General features: G+C 37.0%; 1 protein-coding gene and 1 non-coding gene across 3 annotated transcripts in view; both read left to right on the top strand.

Moving 5' to 3' along the window:
- FBXL13 (F-box and leucine rich repeat protein 13) overlaps positions 1-22,617 on the top strand; it is a 287,440-nt gene that overhangs the window by 234,483 nt on the left and 30,340 nt on the right. For both annotated transcript variants that reach the window (XM_045193852.3, XM_024558073.4), the window contains one exon: positions 13,457-13,540. In XM_045193852.3, coding sequence (XP_045049787.2) covers positions 13,457-13,540 — 84 coding nt within the window. The remainder of the gene's footprint in view (positions 1-13,456; positions 13,541-22,617) is intronic.
- On the top strand, positions 10,524-10,629 carry LOC112303669 (U6 spliceosomal RNA). Its single transcript, XR_002974676.1, has one exon. It is a non-coding gene; the product is annotated as a U6 spliceosomal RNA (small nuclear RNA).

Raw genomic sequence — 22,617 nt, 5'->3', positions numbered from 1 at the left:
AAGTTGGGCAAGGCTTTTCAGCTTTTGAGGTGCAGCTGAAAGCTTCAGTAGGTTATTTGTGAGGTAAAGAAGAGGACATTCTCAGTGGAGGAAGAAGTAGGTGGGAAGGCATGGAGTCATAGAGAAAGTTGTGTGCTGGAGGATCCACAAGTGACTTCACATTGTCAGAGCATGGCACAAGAAGATATGGGATGTGGCAGGTGATGCAGCTGGAGATAAGAGGCGGAGGGAAGAATGTAAATGGACTTGGATGCCCTGCAAGGTGATTCTCACTACACGCTATATGCAATGGGAGCCGCTGGAGAACTCTGAGTAGAAGGACTCATCAGATTTGTGTACAGAAACAACAGTAAGGAAGACCTGTGTAAGAAAGGGTGAGCTATTGCAATGACAGCTGGAAATAATGAGGTTTGATAGTAGTGGCAGACGGGACATGTCTGAGAGATATTTAGAAAGTAGTGTTGATAGAACTTGGTGATATGTTTGCTGGATATGGGGAGCAAAGGAGAGAGGAGGAGAAAAGATGTTGAATTCCATTTTAGAACATTTAATTCCAAGACACATCTGTCTATACTTTGGGTCCCTTTGGGCCTGGCTGACAAAAAAGAAGACAGATACTCATTCAACTTTTGGAATCTTTATTTTTGTTTTGTTCCTCAGTAAGTCTGGCAAGGAATGATAGGCACTGCGTATATTCTAGTTCAAGAATTACTGAAAGCAGAAAATGTACACAAGGATTTTCAACAACCTCCCCCCAGTTCTATCTCCTGTGTCATAACTTACATCCCATTTTATCCTCAAAGAAAGCAGGAAGAAAGGAGGTTTCTTGTGTTTGGTGACTGTCAGGGACCTTTTTAGATTTCTTTTTAGATTTCCCATGATCTAACCCCCAATAATTACATCAGAGTTTTCAGTCTTCTTAGACTTCTGGGTACCGCATTCCATCCTATTTCATGGAATATGGTTTCCTTCTTTTTCTTTTTCTTTTTCCAAAGAAAAAGATATCATATATTTGCATCCTGAGGGTACTTTTTAATTCAGAACACTGCAATCAGCCACACACACAGAACGCAGGCCACCATTAGGAAGAGAGTGAAATAGGCCAGATTTAAACAGTCATGTGCCCCATAACGATGTTTTGCTCAACCACTGATGATCAGTGGTGATGCTGGTGTAAACAAACCTGTGTTAACAGTCCCATGAAGTATAGCACATGCAGTTAGATACAGTACGTAATCCTTGATAGTGTTAATAAATTACTATGTTGCTGATTTGTGTATTTATTATACTTTTATCATTATTTTGGATACTCTTCGTACTTATAAAAACTTTGCTGTAAAACAGTATGCCCTGTTACACCAACGGCATCCTCATACATCTTGTGTTTATTGTGTCTCTTGATTGCATCATTTTCTCTCATGCTTAACTTAATCTTGTGTTTTTTTAAAAAATAATTTTATTGCATTTTTTTCCATTACCATTTAGTCCCCTTATACCCCCTCACCCTGCAATCACCACAAGTTGTGCATGTCCACGAATCCTTTTTGTCTTCTAAAATCCCGTATTAAAATATCAAAGATCCTGAGCTGTGTAGGTTGTATTATTGGATTTCCCAGCAATGGAAATGTAGGCCCCTTAAAGAGGGTCATAAAAGTTGCAAAATGCAGAGGAAAGAGCAATGTATTTAAATCAATGAAAATTCCATCATGAGTCATTCACTTTAACTAGGCTCCTAACAGAAACTAGCACAAAGATGAGAAAGAACCTATTCACTTTGGGGTTTCCAGTTTGAATACTAGTCCTCTGAAAGTAACTGTGCTGAGTTTGGGGTGTTTATGGCATATTCGGGTGTCCAATTTTCAATTAGGAAACAAGATCTGGAGCTCAGGAGAGAGATTTTGGCCAGATTTAGAGATGGTCGAAGTGGCTGAAGAAACCATGATGAGAGACAGAAGGAGAAGATAGGTCAAGTTCAAAGTTCCAGTGAACACCAGTACATATTGGGTGCATTTGGAAGATGAACCCAGAGAGGAAACTGAAATGAACATGCAGAGAAGTAGGTGAGGGAAGAAGTAAGAGTGATGTCATGAGAACCAAAGGGCGTGGTGTTTCAAAAAGTGGGAGATTATCAGTGAGGTCATACTTCACTGGTGGATCAAGTAATTTGAAGACAGTTTTCACCAATTTCTGTGAAATAAAATTGTTCATCTCTGGATATACTTGTCTATGGATATACTTGTCATGTTTACATTCATGCTTAGTATTTTGTTTGAATTTCCTGTTTTTGTGCTACTATAGTTTGTTTCAAACAGACAGTAAACTGCTTCAAGAGTGTTGTGGGCCTGTGTAAAGGAATTAAGCATAATGTTAATGTTTTATATAATTCTTCATTGATATTCAAAAGACTTAATAATGGATTCATATAATGTTTTTTCCAACTTATTGTAAATTATTTTTCACATTGAAAAATTTCATTCATTATTCATTTTCTTCACCCTTTTCTTCTTTCTTTTGATACATAGTTATCTAGTTCCTACAATACTTAAGGCAGCAACTCTAGGTTTGAATGTAAAACAGAAATAAGATAAGCAGCCTGCCCTGAAGTTTTTATAAACCTTTAACCCTCTTAAGTTTTCCCTCCTTTCGAACAGAACTTTGTGTTGTTGTTTTGGTCACTTTGGTTTTCCAATGAGTTGCAGTGACTTTTATTGCCACCGGCAATAAAATAAGTATGGCAGCCTTCCACTCAGTCACCAATACTGGCTGTTTTAATTTCAAGAAAGTTAGAAATTAAATTCATTGTTATTTTGATTTTATACCTTAAAGGATTGTAGTAATATTAATTTCCCCTTATATTTGTTTATCATTGCAATTATATTTCTACTTAGATGAAATATCTGTTTAGAGTCTTCACTTATTTATATATTTTTACTGACAATTTGTGTAAACTCCTTAGACAAATATAGTTACTATCATTTGTCGTATTTTTGTATTTTCTCCATTACTTACAAATGGCTTTTCTCACAATCATGGAAGAGAGATTTGTTTTAGTATTTAGTGTTCTTGCAAAAAATGTTTATCCAGAATTTCATTATAAAGAACAATCACACAAACCCAGAATGTAAGACATTCTACATAATGCTGGCCTGGGATCTCTTTTTATTTTTTAATTTTATTTTTAATTATAGTTGACATTTAATATTACTTTATGCTAGCTTCAGGTGTACAATATAGTGATTAGACAATACTATAATTTACAAAGTGATTCTCCCCAATAATTCAAGTACCCACCTGGCACCATCATAAATAAACTGTGTGTTTTGCATACTCACAACTATAAATCTACTTTTGCCTATCCCTGTATGTACCATAATTTTTTAAATCTACTGATCGACACTTGGGCTGCTTCCAATGATTGGCTACTGTAAATAACACTGCAGTGAACATAGTGGTGCACATATTCTTTCAAATTAGTGTCTGGGTTTTTTTGGATATATTCCCAGAAGTAGAATCACTGAGTCATAAGGCAGTTCCATTTTAAATTTTTTGAGGAAGCTTCATACTGTTTTCCACAATGGCTGCACCAGTCTACAATCACACCAACAGCTGCATGAGGGTTCCCTTTTCTCCACAACCTCTCCAACACTTGTTGTTTGTTGATTTATTGATGATGGCTATTCTGACAGGTGTGAGGTGACATCTCATCGTGGTTTTAATTTGCACTTCTCTGATGATTAGTGACACTGAGCATCTTTTCATATGCCTATTGACCATCTGTATGTCCTCTTTGCAGAAGTGTCTATTCATGGCCAGGAATTTTTTATAGTCAGTGTCTTGAAAGATAACATTTAAAGAAAAAAAGCTAAAGGGACAACAAAATGCAATAATGAACTGATTGGGTCCTGGATAATAAAGAAATCAGATTACTGACTTTATATTATTCCTAAGGAGATGCATAGAGAATACTTAGGAGTAAAGCATGATCTATCTGAAACTTATTCTAAAATGCTTCAGAAAAATGTATCATTATGTATATATGAATATATGTAATATTTTTTAAATGTTTACTTTGTATAGGATATGTATAAATATAAACTATATTCATATGTATATTAATAAAACTATGTATGTTCATATACACACAGAGCCTGATCATTGTAATAAATACATGCTAAATAAATATTTATCAAATGAAAATGAATTAAGAATGAATTAGCAAAATGTTTATAACTGGTGAATTTAGGTAAAGGGTATATAGGTGTTCATCGTACCATTCTTTGAACCTTTCTGTGTATTTGAATATTTTAAAACTAAAGGGGAGGGATAATTTATGCTTATGTTGGTGATATTCATTAGCTAAACAATTCCAGATGTAAAATTGGGGGTAAAATACAATAGTTTTCAAGGATTTGTCTGCTTCCACTGTAAATGTCTTGTGTCCATGTATCTGTTCCTGGCCTTGTTCAATGCCAGTGACCCGAGACTGAATTACTTCCCAAACAACTCAAGCTTTCCACATGAAGCCTTTAGTCGTGCTGCTTCCTCAGCCTGAAAAACTGTCCTCATTATTTCACTTGTCAAAATCTTACTCAGTCTTTAAAGCTTAATTCAAATTCTCCTTTCTCCATGAAAGTCTATTCTAAACCTTTCTCCAACTAGAGGCAATCACTCCTTGCTCTTCGGCCCCTATACCCTCATTCTTTTTTGCATGTCAGTTATGTACCAGCTTACATTCCCTACCAAGGGCAAGTTTTGTTTAACTCTGTTCTGTAGGTTGAAATCCAAATTCCTTAGAATAATGTACAAGGCTCTCATGACTTGGTGCCTACTTCCTTTTGGGTCTTATGTCCTGACATTCCCTTCAATGGACCTGATACAAGAGCTATAATATAAATCAATTACTAGGGACTCCTGGGTCCCGCAGATTCAGGTCCCTGAATTCCATGGCCTATGAAGGACCAAAGTGTTCACCAGAATCCCTGTGAATTGTTGGGGCCTCTCACCCTCTTACAACCTGCAGTCCTGGTGATTCCTCCAGGCTACCACATCCGCTACTTTCCTCTGTGCTTCACCTGATTAAATTTTGCTCCATCTTACACTTCAGGAAAATAAAACCTAAACCTTCCCCGCAAAGCCTTCATGAATTTGGCTGACTTTTGAGGAAATGAAGCAAGCTTTAAATTTTCATGATATTACAACTTCCCTAAAAAATAAGCATCCATATGCCCTTTGACTCACTGAGGCCCAGTCCGTCCATCTTGTTGGTTATTCATTCCTCCTTATTTTTTCTTGTCTTCCCACTCTCCTTTTTCCCTCCCTCCCAGAAGGAAAAGCTTGGCATGAGCCAACCCTCAGGACTTTTTTCCCCCCATTTTTTAAATATATTTTATTGATTGTGCTATTACAGTTGTCCCATTTTCTTCTCCCTTTTACTCCCCTCTGCCCTTTACCCACCCCTCTACCATTCCCCCACCTTAGTTCATGTCCATGGGTCAAACATATAAGTTATTAGGTTTCTCCATTTCCTACACTATTCTTAACCACCCCCTGTCTACTTAGTAGTTACCATTTATGCTTCTTATTTCCTTTACCTTTTCCCCCATTCTCCCCACTGCCCCTCCCACTGATAACCCTCCATGTGATCTCCATTTCTGTGATTCTGTTCCTGTTCTAGTTTTTTTCTTTGTTCATTTTTGGTTTTGTTTTTTCAAGTTTGGTTGTTGATAGTTGTGAGTTTGATGTCATTTTACTGTTCGTATTTTTTATCTTCTTTATTTTCTTAGATATGTCCCTTTAACATTTCATATAATAAGGGCTTGGTGGTGATGAACTCCTCTAACTTGACATTACCTGGGAAGCACTTTATCTGCCCTTCCATTCTAAATGGTAGCTTTGCTGGATAGAATAATCTTGGATGTAGGTCTTTGCCTTTCATGACTTCAAATGCTTCTTTCCAGCCCCTTCTTGCCTGCAAGGTTTCTTTTGAGAAATCAGCTGATAGCCTTATGGGAACTCCTTTGCAGGTAAATGTCTCCTTTTCTCTTGCTGCTTTTAAGTTTCTCTTCTTATCTTTAATCTTGGGTAATGTAATTATGATGTGTGTTGGTGTGTGCTTCCTTGGGTCCAACTTTTTGGGACTCTCTGAGTTTCCTGGACTTCCCGGAAGTCTATTTCCTTTGCCAGATTGGGGAAGTGCTTCTTCATTATTTGTTCAAATAAGTTTTCAATTTCTTGCTCTCCCTCTTCTCCTTCTGGCACCCTTATGATTCAGGTGTTGGAACATTTAAAGTTGTCCTGGAGGTTCCTAAGCTTCTCCTTATTGTTTTGAATTCTTGTTTCTTCATTCTGTTCTGGTTGAATGTTTATTTCTTCTTTCTGGTCCAAACCATTGATTTGAGTCCCAGTTTCCTTCCCTTTACTGTTGGTTCCTTGTATATTTTTCTTTATTTCACTTTTCATAGCCTTCACTTTTTCCTCTATTTTGCACCCATGTTCAACCATTTCTGTGAGCATCCTGATTACCAGTGTTTTCAACTCTACATCAGGACTTTTTATCCCAAGCATGTAACAAGGTATAAAACAAAACAAAACAAAACAAAAACAAAACCCTATGATTTTTTCCTTAAAAGAAATTCTTGAATCAGCTCTTCAGATTTTTTTTGAAAGAGGAATTTTATTTTATTTATTTTTTAAAGATTTTATGTTTTTATTTTTATAGAGAAATGAAGGGAAGGAGAAAGAGGGAAACACCAATGTGTGGTTGCCTCTTGCGTACCCCCTACTGGGGACCTGGCCCACAACCCAGGCATGTGTCCTGACTGGGAATCGAAGCAGTGACCCTTTGGTTCACAGGCCCATGCTCAATCTACTGAGCTACACCAGCCAGGGGTTCTTAAGATATTTTTTAAAAATTCATCATAAATCTATTCATGCCATGCTGTATAGTTCCCTGTACATGCCATACTGTTTCTGAGAGAGAGATACACCGATGAGAGAGAGAACCATCCAACAGTTGCCTTCTACATATGCCCCATCCAGGGATCAAACCTAGCAACCTAGGTATATGCCCTGACTGGAATGATGCTCCAACCAACTGAGCCACCTGGCCAGGGCCATGCCATATTTTTTTATATCTTACTGCTTTTGAAGTCCTTTCCTTCTGCCTAGAATGTCCTTCTTTCTGTAGTTTTCTTGGCAGTGTACACTTCCCCACTCACAACTCTCTTCCATGGAGTCTCGTCTACTCCATGATAGCTGGCTTCATCATCTCTCTGTGGTACCGCCACTGTGCAGAGTGTTTACCTTTTTCTGGGTTGTAGTGCGTTGTACATGTCTGTCTTCCCTGCCAGACTGTAGGCTCCTTGAGAGCAAACACTGAACCCCCTTGACCTTTATATGCATACTTCTAGTTTCTGTCCCAGAGCCTGATCAGTTTAATAAATGCTTGCTAAATAAATATATATCAAATGAATATGAATTAAGAATGAATTCATTTTGCCCAGAGCTGAGATTTAAGACTTTCTAAAAGGCATAAAGGAACTCTGTAAAATGTTGGAACCATCGCTAATTTGGAGCATTTATGAACCTCATGGTGCCAAGTAGAACATTTTACTTAGCTGGCTCTGATATTCTTTAGGTTATTAATCTGAAAAGCTTCTGAGTCAGAAAGCCATTAAAAAAAATGAGCTCTGTTGACTGCAACTGTGTATTTCACTTGTTCAGAGAAGTTGGCCTCCCATATCCAGCACAAGGCAGTTTTCAGTGGAGACTTGGCCTCCTCCAGCTGACTTAGATTTGTTGCTGCTCACTTACAAAGTGGCATTTACTTACAGCAGGGCTTTACAATAACTTGTCTAGCATATGAGCATGATGATGTCTCTTGCTCCTTGTCTTGCTAATAATAGAATGGCCATCAGGTGCAAGCAATTTCTGTATTCATTTTGGACTGGAGGATGTTGCAAGAATATTTTAAATTTGTGTTTAGTTATACAATTATTATATCATTCAATTTTTATAAACTTCTTTATTGAGATATAATTTACATACTATAAAATTCACCAATTCAAAGTGTATAATTCAGTGGATTTAGTGTATTACTAGAGTTGTGCAACCATCACCACAGTCTAATTCCAGAATATTTTCATCACTTCGAGGAAAAAAAAAAACCTTCCCATAAGCAGTTACTTCCTATCCCTGACCCATTCCCCAGCTTAACCTAGCCAACCACTGTTCTACTTTCTGTTTCTACATATTTGTCTAGTCTGAGCTTTTCAGATAAATGGAGTCATAGATTTTGTGGCCTTCTGGGTCTGGCTTCTTTTACCCAGCATAATTTTTTAAATATTCATCTACAGTAGTATGCATCAGTACTTATTTTATTGCCAATAATATTCCATTGTATGGATATAATACATCTATCTTTAACCATTTGAAATACTTGGTTTGTTTTACTTTTTTTATTATAAAAAAATGCTGCTAGGAACATTTGTGTACAAGTTTTTGTGTTGACATATGTTTTCATTCTGTTGGGTAAATACCTAAGAGTAGAATTGCTGGGTCATATGGTAACTCTATGTTTTACTTGAAGAACTGCCCGATTATTTTCCAAAGTGATGAGCATTTTACATTCTCATCAACAGTTAATGAGAGTTTTAATTTCTTCACTTCCTCACTAACACTTTTTATACCTGTCTTTTTAAGAATAACCACCCTAGTAGGTATGTAGTGATATCTCACTGTGGTTTTGAGTTGCATTTACTTAATGGCTAATGATGTTAATTAATTTAACTTTGAGGTCATACATTTTAATGAACAATTACAGTGATAAAACATGGCATTCTATTTTAATATTAGTGAATATTAATTTTTAGTGATTTTCAATAAAGTGGCAAAGAGGATATAAACCACGAAATATCATAATTAGCAAGTGTACTTCATTTCCAGCTCATCCTAAAAGATCTAACTTGGCAACATAATAAGTACAATAAAACATTTAGCTATTATCAAGTATAGCGCAATGAGACAAACCTTGCATCTCTTAATATTTTTGTTTAAACATCATTTCTGTTGGGGGGGGGATATCTAAATCTACTTCTTCTGCCCTGGCTAGCATGGCTCAGTTGGTTGGGCATCATCTTGCAAAGTGAAGGTCACTCATTTGATTCCCAGTCAGGACACATGCCTGGGTTGTGGGCCTGGTCCCCAGTTGGGATGCATGTCAGAGGCAGCTGGTTGATGTTTCTCTCTCACATTGATGTTTATCTTCCTCTCTTTCTCCCTCCCTTCTCCTTTGTATAGAGTTAATAAAAGAAAAAAATTTAAATAAGTAAATCCAGTTCTTCTAACTTAAATAAAATATTGGGTTGGCCAAAAAGTCTGTTTAGTTTTTTCCATAAAATAAAAAACACATTTTTCACTTTCACCAATTACTTTATTGATTTAGATATTTTGAGTATGTTGGCTATCCCCTGCATAATATAGTGTTAATTGTTCTCAGTTAATGTCTCAGTTTGATCACTGTCAACTTCAACTGGTCTACCTGACTGTAGAGCATCATCCAACCAGAAATCTCCAGCACGAAACTGTGCAAACCACTTTTGACACATTTGATCAGTAACACCACCTTCTTCATACACTGCACACATCTTTTTTTTTGCATTTCAGTTGCATTTTTACCTTTCCTGAAATATAAAGTATAATACACCAAACATGTTGCATATTTTTTTCCATCTTCAATATTAAAATGGCTACACAAAAATTCACCAATTTTGGTTAGTTTTTTTTAAATGCATACTGATATGACAGCTGTCACAAAACAATCTAAAAAAGTGTTTCAAATGAAGTTAGAGATAACTAAGAGCTATTAGAACCATTTTACAGAAAAAAAAACAAATGAACTTTTTGGCCAATTCAATAGCATCCACATCTGGAACCCAGATCTCATGTGAATGGCTCCACAGGTTTTGGTCATTCTTTGTTTTGAGACAAGCAGGGAGCCCTGGCCAATGTGGCTCAGTTGATTGGGTATCATCCCACAAACTAAAAGGTCACTGGTTTAATTCCCAGTCAGGGCACATGCCTGGGTTACAGGTTCAGTCCCCTGGGGTGTATATGGAAGGGAACCAATAGATGTTTCTCTTTCACATAGATGTTTTTCGCCCTCTTTTTCTCCTTCTCTTACCCTCTCTCTAAAATTAAAAAAACAAAAAACAAGGAAGGAGAAAACATACTGTGTTCTTAACAAAAGAATCCACATTTGAAATAAAATTAAAAGAACAGAGTGATTTTATTTGTGGGTGGTGTACAAAAATGTTAAATAAAATTACATATTCAGTTTAAACAGTGGCTTCATTTAATAAGAATTCCAAGTACTTTTTTCTTTGATCTGGATTTTTTATGTACATCAGTAAACAAAAAAAATTCCCAAAATATAATATTTTAATAATCATTTTCAAAATGGTTCAAATGTTGTGTTGAAGATAAATAAAATGTAAGCCAGTGCTGCAAATAAAATTTTTGAAGGAGTGCTTGCTTCAGCAGCACATATACTAAAATTGGAACAATACAGAGAAGATTAGCATGGCCCTTCACAAGGATGACATGCAAATTCATGAAGCCTTCCATATCTTTGGAACATCATGCTAAGTGAAATAAGCCAGTGAGAGAAAGACAAATACCACATGATTTCACTCATATGTGGAATCTAATGAACAAACTGATCTAACAAGCAAAACAGAGATAGACTCATAGATGGAGAGCAGATGGCAGCTAGTGGGGGTGGGGGTTAGTGGGTGGAGGGGTTGAGCAAAAAGGAAAAAAGACTCATGGACATGGACTACAAGGTGATGATTGCTGGGGAGAGGGAGGTATAAAATGGTAATGGAAAAACATACAATGAAGACTAAACCCAAAAAATTTTTAAAGAAAAATTTCATATACTACTTTTGGTATTTTGCCTGCCAACCAGTTCTGGGGTATTAGAATCAGAAAAAATTGCTCTTGTACACCTAATCTAGGAAGCATATCTTATGGAAATATAAAAATATTGTGATTCTGAGTGCAAAAGCAGGATGGCCTCTATAAGGCATATTAATCAGTTTAGGAAGGAAAGTACTAAGAAATGGGACAGCAAAACCACTTGTAAAAAGTGTAAGAGCTATCATCAGGGAAATGCAGATCAAAACCACAATGAAATACCGTCACACCAGTCAGAATGGTTATCATCTAAATAAAAGTCAACAAATAATGTATTGGCAAGGATGTGGAGAAAATGGAACCCTCATGCACTGTTAATGGGATGGAAATTGGTGCAGCCAATGTGGAAAACAGTATGGAGATTCCTCTAAAAACTAAAAATAGAACTACCATTTGGCCCAGCAATTCCACTTCTGGGTATTTATCTAAAGAAAATGAGAACTAATTAAAAAAGAGGTTTGCACTCCGATGCTCATTACACCATAGCCAAGATTTGGAAGCAACCTAAGTGTCTATTGATAAATGGATAAGGAAGATGTGGTATGGATGTGATATATACGTGTGTGTATATATACACACATACATATATGAATATATATACATAATGGAATATTACACAAGAAAATTTTTTTTTCCATTTGCTACAACGTTGATGGACCTAGTAGTTATTATGTTAAGTAAAGTAAGTCACACAGAGAACGACAAATACCATATGGTTTCACTTGTATATAAAAATCTTATTTAAAAACCCCATAAAAACAAGTGAACAAATAAAACAAAAACAGACTCATAGAAACAGAGATCAAACTGATAGTTCCCGAGGGGTGGGGGTGGGGATGAGTGAAAAAGGTGTCAGGGAATGCAGTCAGCAGCATGTGGTAAGTTGCACAGTAACAGGTGGTTATACCTTAGGGTGACTGCAAGGTATGTAAATGTCGAATCATTTTGTTGTACACCAGAAACTAATATAAAATTATATGTACACTATACTTAAAGTTTTAACAACCTTTTTTTTTTTTAATTTAAGGGCAATCTATTTTTTTTAAATAAAAACAGACAAAGCTTTTGAACTGGAAAAAGAAGTGGGCTATTAATGAATGTTGATCTGTCCACAGGCCTTTATATAAAAATCCTTTTCCTCTTTTCAAGCAATTAAACATAAAATCAGCGAAGATGTTTAGATTTTAAGTGAGGCACATATAAGAATTTATTTAAAAACAGATTCATTAGCTACATGAAATGTCTTCAAAGTAAAGTTGTAAGTTTGGGAGTCTAAGATTTTTTATATTGATTTAGATAAAATTTCCTGGAAACAGGTGGCAAGATAAGAAGCTTTCTGTCTCTGAGATATTGTAACACTTTTTGCAAAACATTAGATAGAGACAATCTGAAAATTTTACTTAATGGTATTGTCTAACCAAGGTATTTTATTTATTTATTTATTTATTTTTATTGTTGTTCAAGTACAGTTTTCTGCCTTTTACCCCCACCCCAGCCCAACACCCCAGCCCTCCCCACCTCCCTCCTACAATAACCCGCCCTGTTATTGTCCATGTGTCCTTTATAATGGTTCCTGCAAACCTTTCACCCTTTTCCCCTGAAATTCCCTCCCCTATCCTCTCTGGTCACTGTCAGTCTTAAAGCATGCTCTGGCCAGCAGTGTCCGCGGTGTTGTGGATGAGATGAAAATTCACACAGACTACCGAAGTCCTGTGGAGAAAAAGGGACAGCATGGCCATTCTCTGAGAGAGAGAGCACCTTGGCCACTCTCTCAAGGGGAGAGCGCCTTGACCCTTGCCTTGACAGGCTTTTATTGGCTTTCGAATAGCATACATCAAAGAAGGTTCTCATTCATTATTCTCAGGTTTGCTTTAGGTAATTACTTTTTACAGATAACAAAGGAATGGATGTTACTGATTACTTCTTACAGATTAACAAGGGAAAAATGTTGCAAATGCAAGGGAATGATAACAGTGATTGGTCTGGTTATACTCTATCCTTAGGAAAATTAGCACAGACTTCAGGAAGTTACTTTAAAAAATCGCAGTAAGCATTTGCTGCTTCAACTCAGGGTGAGGGAGTTTTAGCAACAACAAGCCTCAAAGTAGCCTAGGTATAATGCAGTCCTGGTTTCCTACAGGATCCATGGGTTTGGCTTCCTGTGTGCCAACACGCACCCATCAGTTTTCCAATAGGGCTAGGCTACATTTGCCATTCCACACAGATAGGTTCCCTATACAGCCTATTCTCAATTACAGTGTCTTTGATTATATTTTGCTTGTTTGTTTGTTTTGTCAATTAAGTTCCTGTTAAAGGTGAGATCATATGGTATTTGTGTTTTACTGCCTCTAACCAAGATATTTTAAATGTAAAGAAATATGACAGAAGTTAAATTTTTTGTATAAATTGCTGTTATTTTATTGGAAATATCCTTCTAACTAAATTATAACCACAAAATGATCTTTATTTTAAATATTTTTAGGGTTTGATGATACTTTCCAGACATAAAAAATTAAAGGAACTTTCCCTATCTGAGTGTGATAAAATCACCAACATTGGAATTCAGGTAAGATAATTAAATCATTTTGATAAAGAGTTAAGACTGAAAATTAAGCACAAGTTAAACTTTGTAGGTTACAGTGGAGAAAAAATGGGTTGCAATGTAACAGCATGTATGTGATCTTGGTTGAGACAAGATCCACTTCTGGCTTTAGTCAGGTCTCTGCAGCCTAAGGTGACTGAGAGAATTTGTTCTCTCATTTTTCTACCTACTCTCTCCCTTCCCATTGTTAGACTTGAAGGATAAATAGGGACAGGTAGGTAGTTTACTTGGAGAATGATGAAATGCAATATGGTAAAATTGTAATCGTATAAAGAAGGTGTTCTGTATATAGAAATGTTAGTCTAACCATGAAAATTGGAAGAGTTTAAAAAATTATACCGGGTGCTTTACAATTAGGAACTTAAGTTACTTAAACACAATGGATGGCAAACTTTACAAGAATGGAAAGCATAAGATAAGTAACTAGGTAGGATAAATGATTATGTGTTAATTTGGTACTTTAAGAACTCACGAAAAAGGTAAATTTCCTAGGTGTGGCCTTGAGGAATATGTAGGAAGTCATAAAGTAGCTACTCTGAGCAAGGCACAACAAAACATTAAACACCTCAATGTGTTATGACAGAAAAACAAGAATCATATGTCATACATGTATTGAACTAGGATAAAATCTGGTTACCTATTAATAAATCATGGAAGGTAATGTTTTAAAGGGAACCAATGACCTACTTATGAAAACCTGAGGCTAAACTAGGAATTTTTTTTTTTAAAGAAAGGAACTCTCTTATTGAGGGGAAAGGATTTCTCTCACACGCAGAAAGATAACACAAGTAATAGTTGACAAGTCCACCGAGCATGGCAAACAAAGTTTTCTCTCATGAATTTGAAATGGACTTCACCAGAAGTTCTAACATGGCTAGTAGGAGAGTGTTAAACTATTATATAAACTGGTGGACTATAGAAGGCACCAGGTCAAATGGTACTGAGACTTTAGCATATGGAGGGATGCTGCTCTAAATGGCTGATTGAAAACATGGCTTAGTGGAGAAAAGTTGTTTTCAAATTATTTTTCCTATATTTCATTGTGTCTGGACAATGTAATGGTACTTAAGGGAAATTGTAGCACCATTAAGAAATCTTCTTTAAGAGGCATTAATGTCAAGCAATGTCAGTTTCTCCCAATCTCAGACCCTGGGTATGAAGGATCTAAGAAATTCCTAAGAAATGTGCTTACTAGTATATTCAATTGTATAAAGAATTAAAAAGGACAAACATTATCTTTCAAAACATAGATCACAGAGAGGTTCACAATGTCCATTCAGGACAAGATTGTAACTCTATGATAACAAAAGAGGGTTATAAAACATTTAGATGTATGTGACCTAGTAGGAGAAAAAGCCAAAAGGTTCCTCTAAGGGTAAACCATGATTTAACTATTGCAGTTCATTCAAGGGTTAAACATGCATTTACGCAAAACTTGATGCATGAATATGATCTCGTCAGGTTTTCAAAAGGTCTTTCAAAAGGTGATAGAGCAAAGGTTATTAAAATAAAACAATTAAATGTTAACATTTGTAATATTGAATAATATTTCTTTTGCATTTATTGTATTTATGTAATAAAATATGTGATTTCTTAGTTTCAGTTATAATCTAGAAATTATTAAACAGAAATATAAAATCATAAAGAATAATTATTTTTTGCTGCTCCATTTGCAGCACTTTTTTTTCTGAGCATAAGTTCATTTTTTTATTGTTGTTCAAGTACAGTTGTCTCCATTTTCACCCCACCACAGCCCCCTGCTCCACCCATCCCCTGCTCTCACCCTCAAACCTATACCCTTTGTTTTGTCCTTGTGTCCTTCATACCTGTTCCTTGATGGACCTTCCCCTATTTTCTCCCATTATCCCTCCCCACCTCCCCTCTGATTACTCTCAATTTGTTCTTTATTTCAATGTTTTTGGTTATATTTTGCTTGCTTGTCAACAAAACAAACAAGCAAGCAAAATATAAACTGAGTTATACTTCTTATATTGTAATAAATTGCGCCTGACCAATAACTATGATTCATTCAGAGTATTGAAATCCACCATGGTGACGACAGAACCTCTTATACCCATTACCTGTTAACTTTTTTAATGCTCATCAGGATGAGAAAGTGCTAACCAAAGTCTGAGGCTAAGTATCAGGAAGCCAGAACCCTCTGCCATTTTTCTTTGAGTTTATGGATCCCAGGCATTTTTATTTTCACTCTTTGGAGCCTGAAAGTTACACTATTTTTAGATGCTCTGAGATTTTAAACTTTTTTTTTTAATTCTCACCTGAGGACACTTTTCATTGTTTTTTAGAGAGAGAGAGGAAGGGAGAGAGAGAGAAACATTGATGCAAGAGAGAAGCATTGATCGGCTGCCTTCTGCACGCACTCAGACTGGGGATCTTACATGCCTGGAGTGGGGACTGAACCCCACAACCTTTTGGTTAAGGGACAATGCTCCAACCAACTGAGCCACACTGGCCAGGGCAGTGCTCTGAAATTTTAGATGAAAGCATTTACCCATATGCCAGCTATATGATGAAACAGCTGAGTTTGGCATTGCTTTAAAGAATGTAATCTTTTTTTATTATTATTATTTTATTGTTGTTCAATTACAGTAGTCTGCATTTTCTCCCTACCACTCCCACCCACCCCAGCCAAACCCACCTCCCTGTCTTGCTTCCACCCTCCCCCTTGGTTTTGTCCATGTGTCCTTTATAGTAGTTCCTGAAAACCCTTCTCCCCACTGTCCCTTCCCCACTCCCCTCTGGCTATTGTTAGATTGTTCTTAATTTCAATGTCTTTGGTTACATTTTGTTTGCATTTTTCTTTTAAAAATTGGTGTGTATTTATTTTCAGTGATCTAAGAGAGAAATATGGGGGAATACAGGAACATAGAAATATAGAATTATTTAATTATTAGTTGCACAAGATCAGCTGTTTTATTCAAGTTCTCACACAAATTTGTTTTTCTTTCTTATCATCCCTCTTTATCTTGCTTTTGTGGAGAGACAGTGTGTGTGTGTGTGTGTGTGTGTTTATCTTCTGGGCATGTGGTAATCTTTGTCCTCAGTGCCTCCTCCAGCCCAATTATTAAGTCCCCAAAGAAACAAGACAAAGGAAGAGGAAAGGAGAAAGTGACACATAAGTCAATTCCACAATTTCTTATCTGGATTTACAAAAGAGAGGAGAAGGGAGTAAAATAAGGTGATTAAATTGAGATGTTTGAATTCTCCACAATTCATCAGGAATTCTTCTTGTTACTTATAAAAAATAACTATAAGAGATTCTCCTCTTAGCACAAGACATTGAAAATTTATACTGTATATAGTGACTTAATGAGAAAAATGAGGAAGTAAACATTTTTACCCTGGTTTGGTTTTACAAGAGTCATGAACATAATAAAAGTTAAAAATTACCTCATTTTTGTGTTTTACTGAAAACCACAACACACGCAGATTGAGTGTCTGGAGTCTTAGTATTGACTTCTCAGGATCTGGTTTTAATTACTTTCTTCAACTTTAGTTGTTTCCTAAGAACATTAGACATTCAGTGATCATGTTAAACTAAAGTGATTTTGTGCTCTTGAAAGGCACACACATTTTGGAAGAGATGCTTGATACATTCATAATTGGGCATTTCTCAAGAAACCTTTTCCTTGAGCATTTTATAAATTTAATCAATTAACGGACTGTCCAATTTGGCAAAAGAACTGGTTTAATTGGGATGTTACAATACAGATAAATTGGAAGTTCTGTCTTATTGTCTGGACAGAACCAATGGAATAAATCCTATTATATACTCTGGTTGCCTTTTATATGCCCTTAATCTAGTTTATGTTTCTCATTCCCTTTTTGGGGAACAAAGTATGTTATAAATATATTAATGTAATATTCACACATATGAATGTCTATATTTTTCTTTATTCAGGTTATTTGTGAATGAAAACCTTGTGACTGGAAAAATTTTAAAAATTATTTAAAAACATTTTAAACAATTATTATTGCAACTAATTATTTTTTAAAAATTAGCTGGTAGGTTAAGGACGTTGGTTAAGAAAGGGCAGAAGTGAGGGGAAGGTCAAGTTTAGCTATGACCTACCACAAGGACTTATACATGTGTGTATGTGGTAAGAAATGTGCATACATGTGTTTACATGTAAATATGAGTATACATAGGCCATACGGTTTCTGTTACAACTACTCGACTTTGTTATCATAGAGTAAAAAACAGCCATAGCCACATGTACCCAAATGAGAGTGCGGCTGTGTTCCAATGAACTTTGTGAACAATAAAATTTTAATCTAGTTTAATTTTCCCATGTCATGGAATATTGTTCTTTTGATTTTTTCAAGCTTTTAAAAAATGTAAAAACAACTTTTAGAATGTGGGCCATACAAAACAGGTGACAGAGCAGATTTGGCCCACATGTAAAAACTTGGTATTTTGCCAACATCTGCTCTAGAGCCTAACAGAACTTTCTAATTTGGGTTCTGTCAAGATGTATGACTTTGGACAAATAAGTTTCCTTTTCTGGGCCTTACATCCCTCACCTGTAAAAACTGGTGTAATAATAAAACAGATTTTCTGCTGCAGCATTAAATGATATAAAATATCTCAGTCTCAGGTCTCAGGTCTCAGTCTTTCACTGGGCCTTTGCCCCAGGACAGTGATCTTTTCAAGTGAAGCTTCACCCATCTCTCCACCTACTGCTACACTTAGGCAAGAGAGGATGGTTAGAGGGGGCTGGAGCTGGGTATTTCCCTTACCCCTTTAGACTGAATCTCATAAAACCCATGTTGATTAGGCTCTGATAAATAGTTTCCCTTGACAGCAAGACCTTGTCAATAACACCAGATGCTCTGGAGGTATTTCAAAATGATACTTTCTCCCCCCGCTTGCAGGAGGCAGGAGGGGATTTTTCTCTGATATTCACCCTGAAAACTTAGTGGACCTTTTGGAGGTAAAATTCACAAACGTATGGAGACCCAACCTAAGGCTGGGCTCCCAGGAATTTTTCTCTCAAAATAGTTCACTCATTCTCCAGCAGTTAGTTAATTACCTTTTAAGCATTCCTTCAAATACTGGCTCCAGCCATAGTCTTCTGCTCCTGATTCTCTGTATTGGCAAGTCTCTTCAGTTTTCATGGTGGCAGTTTGCTTTGTGACCTCAGTTATCTGGTGGATCAAAGAAAAGTTGCTGGTTTTCAGTTTTCTCAGCATTTTTCTTATTTTTGAGGATGGGAGTGATAAGTTCCAAACTCTCATGACAGACTTGAAACTGGAAGCCTATTATATTACTTTTAGATCCATGGATTCTGGCTGAATAGATAGCATCCGAAAAGGATGACAAATGTAAAGCAGGCTCTGAGTCAGATGTTGAGAGGCCAGGAATGGAGTCAGGAACTGGAGGGCTCAGGAACCAAGAGCAGAGCGCTGGGCAGGTAGGCCGCTGCTGTGGTGAGCATGGCGCCCAGCTGTCATGAGTTCACGCTCCGTGCGCTCTCTGCAGTTTGCAGCCTGGTGGTCTGGCTGTGCTTATATAGACGGGACCTGTGGCTTCCACAAAGCTCAGGTACTTTGGTCATGTCCACCTGGAAAGATCCTTAGCTTCCTTAGTACAACACTAGGATACTATCTATAATCACCAAGTTGGAAAAAGCATAGGTGATTAAGTTCAGTTTAGATTAATAACTCCATGACTCATTTAAGACAATATTCAAACTGCCTCATTAAGATTAATTGATTTTGTGAAAATGTGACATTCTGCTTATTGATTAAAAACATTTGGAAGGGCCCTGACTGGTGGGGCTCTGTTGGTTGGGCGTCATCCTGCAAAGCGAAAGATCACCAACTGGATTACGGTCGGGGCAATTGGACTACGTCTGGGTTGCAGGTTCAGTCCCCTGTCAGGGCACACAGGAAAGGCAACCAGTCCTTGTCTCCCTCACACATTCATGTTTCTCTCCCTCTCTTTCTTCCTCCCTTACTCTCTCTCTAAAAATAAATACATAAAATCTTAAAATAAAACATTTGGACTGGACTTTCTATGTAGTAGACACTGAGATAATCTGTGTTTTACAAACAGAAATCATTAAAAAAATTTAAGTGATGAGTCTAGGTCTAATGGGATAGGCAGACTTATAAGCAGAAAAATGCAAATGCATTTAGTGATTGCTAGCTAATATTAATCTAGCACCTACAATATTACATACCATGCATTAAGTATTTCTCATGTATTAATTACCTATCTAATAAGGTAGGCAATACCTTTCATTCCATTATCCAGAGGTTCAAAGAGATTAAGAATCTTGTTCCAAGTGATGAAACAAGTAAGCACATGAGGCAAGGTATCAAATGTTTAATTCCAGAGTGTCAATTCCAGATATTAGGCTGTAATAGAAGAAGCTATGGAAAGATTCAGTTGAGGTACTTAATCCAGCATGGGAATGCCAGGGAAAGCTCATCCGTTGGAAATTCATTTTAATAAAAAAATGGAGAAGTTAGATTGAAGAGCAAGGGGAGAGAAGGCAGCTATCTAGATTAAAGGTAATATAAGTTGAGAGGTTTTTGTTATCATCCAGGGGAGAGAGGATGACAGCCTAAACAAGGGCGGTAACAGTGAGGCTGGAGAGAAAGGAATGGAATGGACAATTTTTAGGTAGTAAAATCCATGACACGTGGTTAAGGATGATCTACGTGCATGACTTGGCTGCCTGGGAGTTTGTGATCCCCTCATTTTCAAGCCCTTTTCCATTGCCAAGTCACGTAGCCAGGGCTCTGAACCACCAACTCCTATTCAGCATTTTGACATTTACTGTCGCACTTTCTCCTCTTGTGAGTAATTTTCTCTGTGCTTCCTCTAAGCTCTCTTTATCCCTCTACTCTTAGGAGAGAGTCTTTTAAGCATTCCCTCTACTACCCTCTCCAAAGTGTTGTGGTGGGAAGGGAGAGAAACATTGACTGATTGCCTCTTGTACGCGCCCCAAGTGGAGACCGAACCCCCAATCCAGGCATGTGCCCTGACTGGGAATCGAACTGGTGACCTTTCAGTTTATTGGACAATGCTCCAACCAACTGAGCCACACTGGCCAGGGTGGAATTTGTTACTGTTTTTACTCTACTTAGAAGTAATTTGAAGCATGTAGTGTTCTCTGTATCCTAGTATTGATGAATGTTTGGGTCCTGTGTAGTTTTATTTGTTCTCTCTGTAGATGTTATGGTTTTGGAAGGAGGGGAAGATTCAGACTTAGATAATTGTCATTATTCTTCAAACCCAAATATGGCCTCTTCTTATCTTTTATTATGAAAAGATATCTCTAACAGATATGGATATGTTTTTTAAAGCCCTGGAAACAGAATGCAGTGGGTATATTTATAACTAGGTAAGAGAAATAAGAGGTATGTGGTCATTGGTTCAGCCTCATTGACTCTCTTCTGTCTTTTCTGTCTAGCTTGTGTCTTATATTCTTCACAAGCTGGTTTACTGATATCTTGCAATGGCATCACTGATGAATTTTAAGAGTCTTGTTGTAGTCTAGGTTAATGTCACGTTCTCTGATAATCACAAAGGTGTCTGAGTTTTGTTTATGGAGTATAAGCAGCAGCAAACATACTAGAACCTCCATTTCCCTCATTGTTTCTCATAGGGTCCCCCCATTTTTGAAATCTTCAATATTGCCTTAACTGCTTGGACACAAGAAAATAAGTTCCTTTTCTCCTTCAATCTTCAGTGTGACCTTTAATTTAGTAACAGATTTATTTTGGTTTACAAATAGAAAGGGAAGTAGAGAAGATGGATCAAGGTATAAGGGACTAGGAAAGGTGGCCATGTGGGACAAATCATGAGCCACTTCAGAGTTGGGAGAACAGCAGAGCAAGATCCTGCTGTTCATTTGGCTTCAGCCTGCCCCAGTACTGTTCAGTAAGTCAGGTGGTTCTGTAGATGTGGGTCTGCTCCAGGCTGAGTCCAAATGGGGCTGAGTGTCCAGGGATTGCAGTCCTGCATCCTGGACTACCTGTGCTATAAAATTGAAACCCTTAGAATTAGTGTGGAGCATCTACATGGATACTCAGGTCGAAAAGTCCTAGGAGTACCCACCTGATCAGCAACAGTCCTGAGACCTCCTCCCCAAGAATGGCCAATAGCCAGCCTGTTCTGGATGTTTCTCTCTAGAGTATAAGAAGAGTTGGATTTGTTTCTTGCCCAAACATTCACGTTGGATTCATTATTGCCCGAACAGCAAAAACTAGATTACTTTCCAGGGACTCTTTTCTGATCTTAAACTGTTACTTTGAATCACCAAACTTTCTGACTAGTTATAAAATAAAATGTTGTTTATGCAAGATTCTCATCAATCATTCTCATCAGTTGGTAGACTCCACCCCCTAATGCTTAACCCAAATTGATTTTCGAGGCCTTTGACACATACTTACAATGCCAAGGATGGATTAGATGTGTTGATTCCACATAGCAACAATTTTTTTTAAAAAAACACCAACATTAATTTCTATTTGGTTTCCAAGATTAAATCATTTGAGAGTTGTCAAAGCATGAGATAACTCCAGGGATAGTTAAAGCAACAAATGTAAGATCTCTTTCCAAACTGGCCTTCATCCTTGGCCTTTGGTACAGTGGCAGCTCTGAAATCTCCTGTATGGGGACATGGGACATCCAGACATCTGGACATATCTCTTGGCCATAGTGCTCAGGAAAATTCTTTACCTTACCCGATACTTCAGGTTACTATTAGGAATTAATTGACTAAATTGTCTGTGGTGAAGATCTCAGAAGGTCCCCGGTTCTGAATAGTCTTACAGAGTCTTGGTGTAGAGGGAATAGGGAATAAGGAATTCCTCTGGTAGAATTAAGAGGTAGGTATTAGGTATCTTAAGGAAAAAGCAACCCCCACTAAACATGAAACAAGTTAGAGCTTTCTTACAGAAATCTGTGCTATCCATGCCAAGAATGGTATCCTAGAATTTATAATACAACTTCATACCCTTAAGAGACCTAAGGTACCTGGAAACAACTGAGAGTCACAGACAAA

Source organism: Desmodus rotundus, chromosome 6 (assembly GCF_022682495.2).
Source record: "Desmodus rotundus isolate HL8 chromosome 6, HLdesRot8A.1, whole genome shotgun sequence".
NCBI classification, from domain to species: Eukaryota; Metazoa; Chordata; class Mammalia; order Chiroptera; family Phyllostomidae; genus Desmodus; species Desmodus rotundus.
The sequence above is the reverse complement of the archived record's forward strand: the minus strand, read 5'-3'. Positions and strand labels throughout refer to the sequence as shown.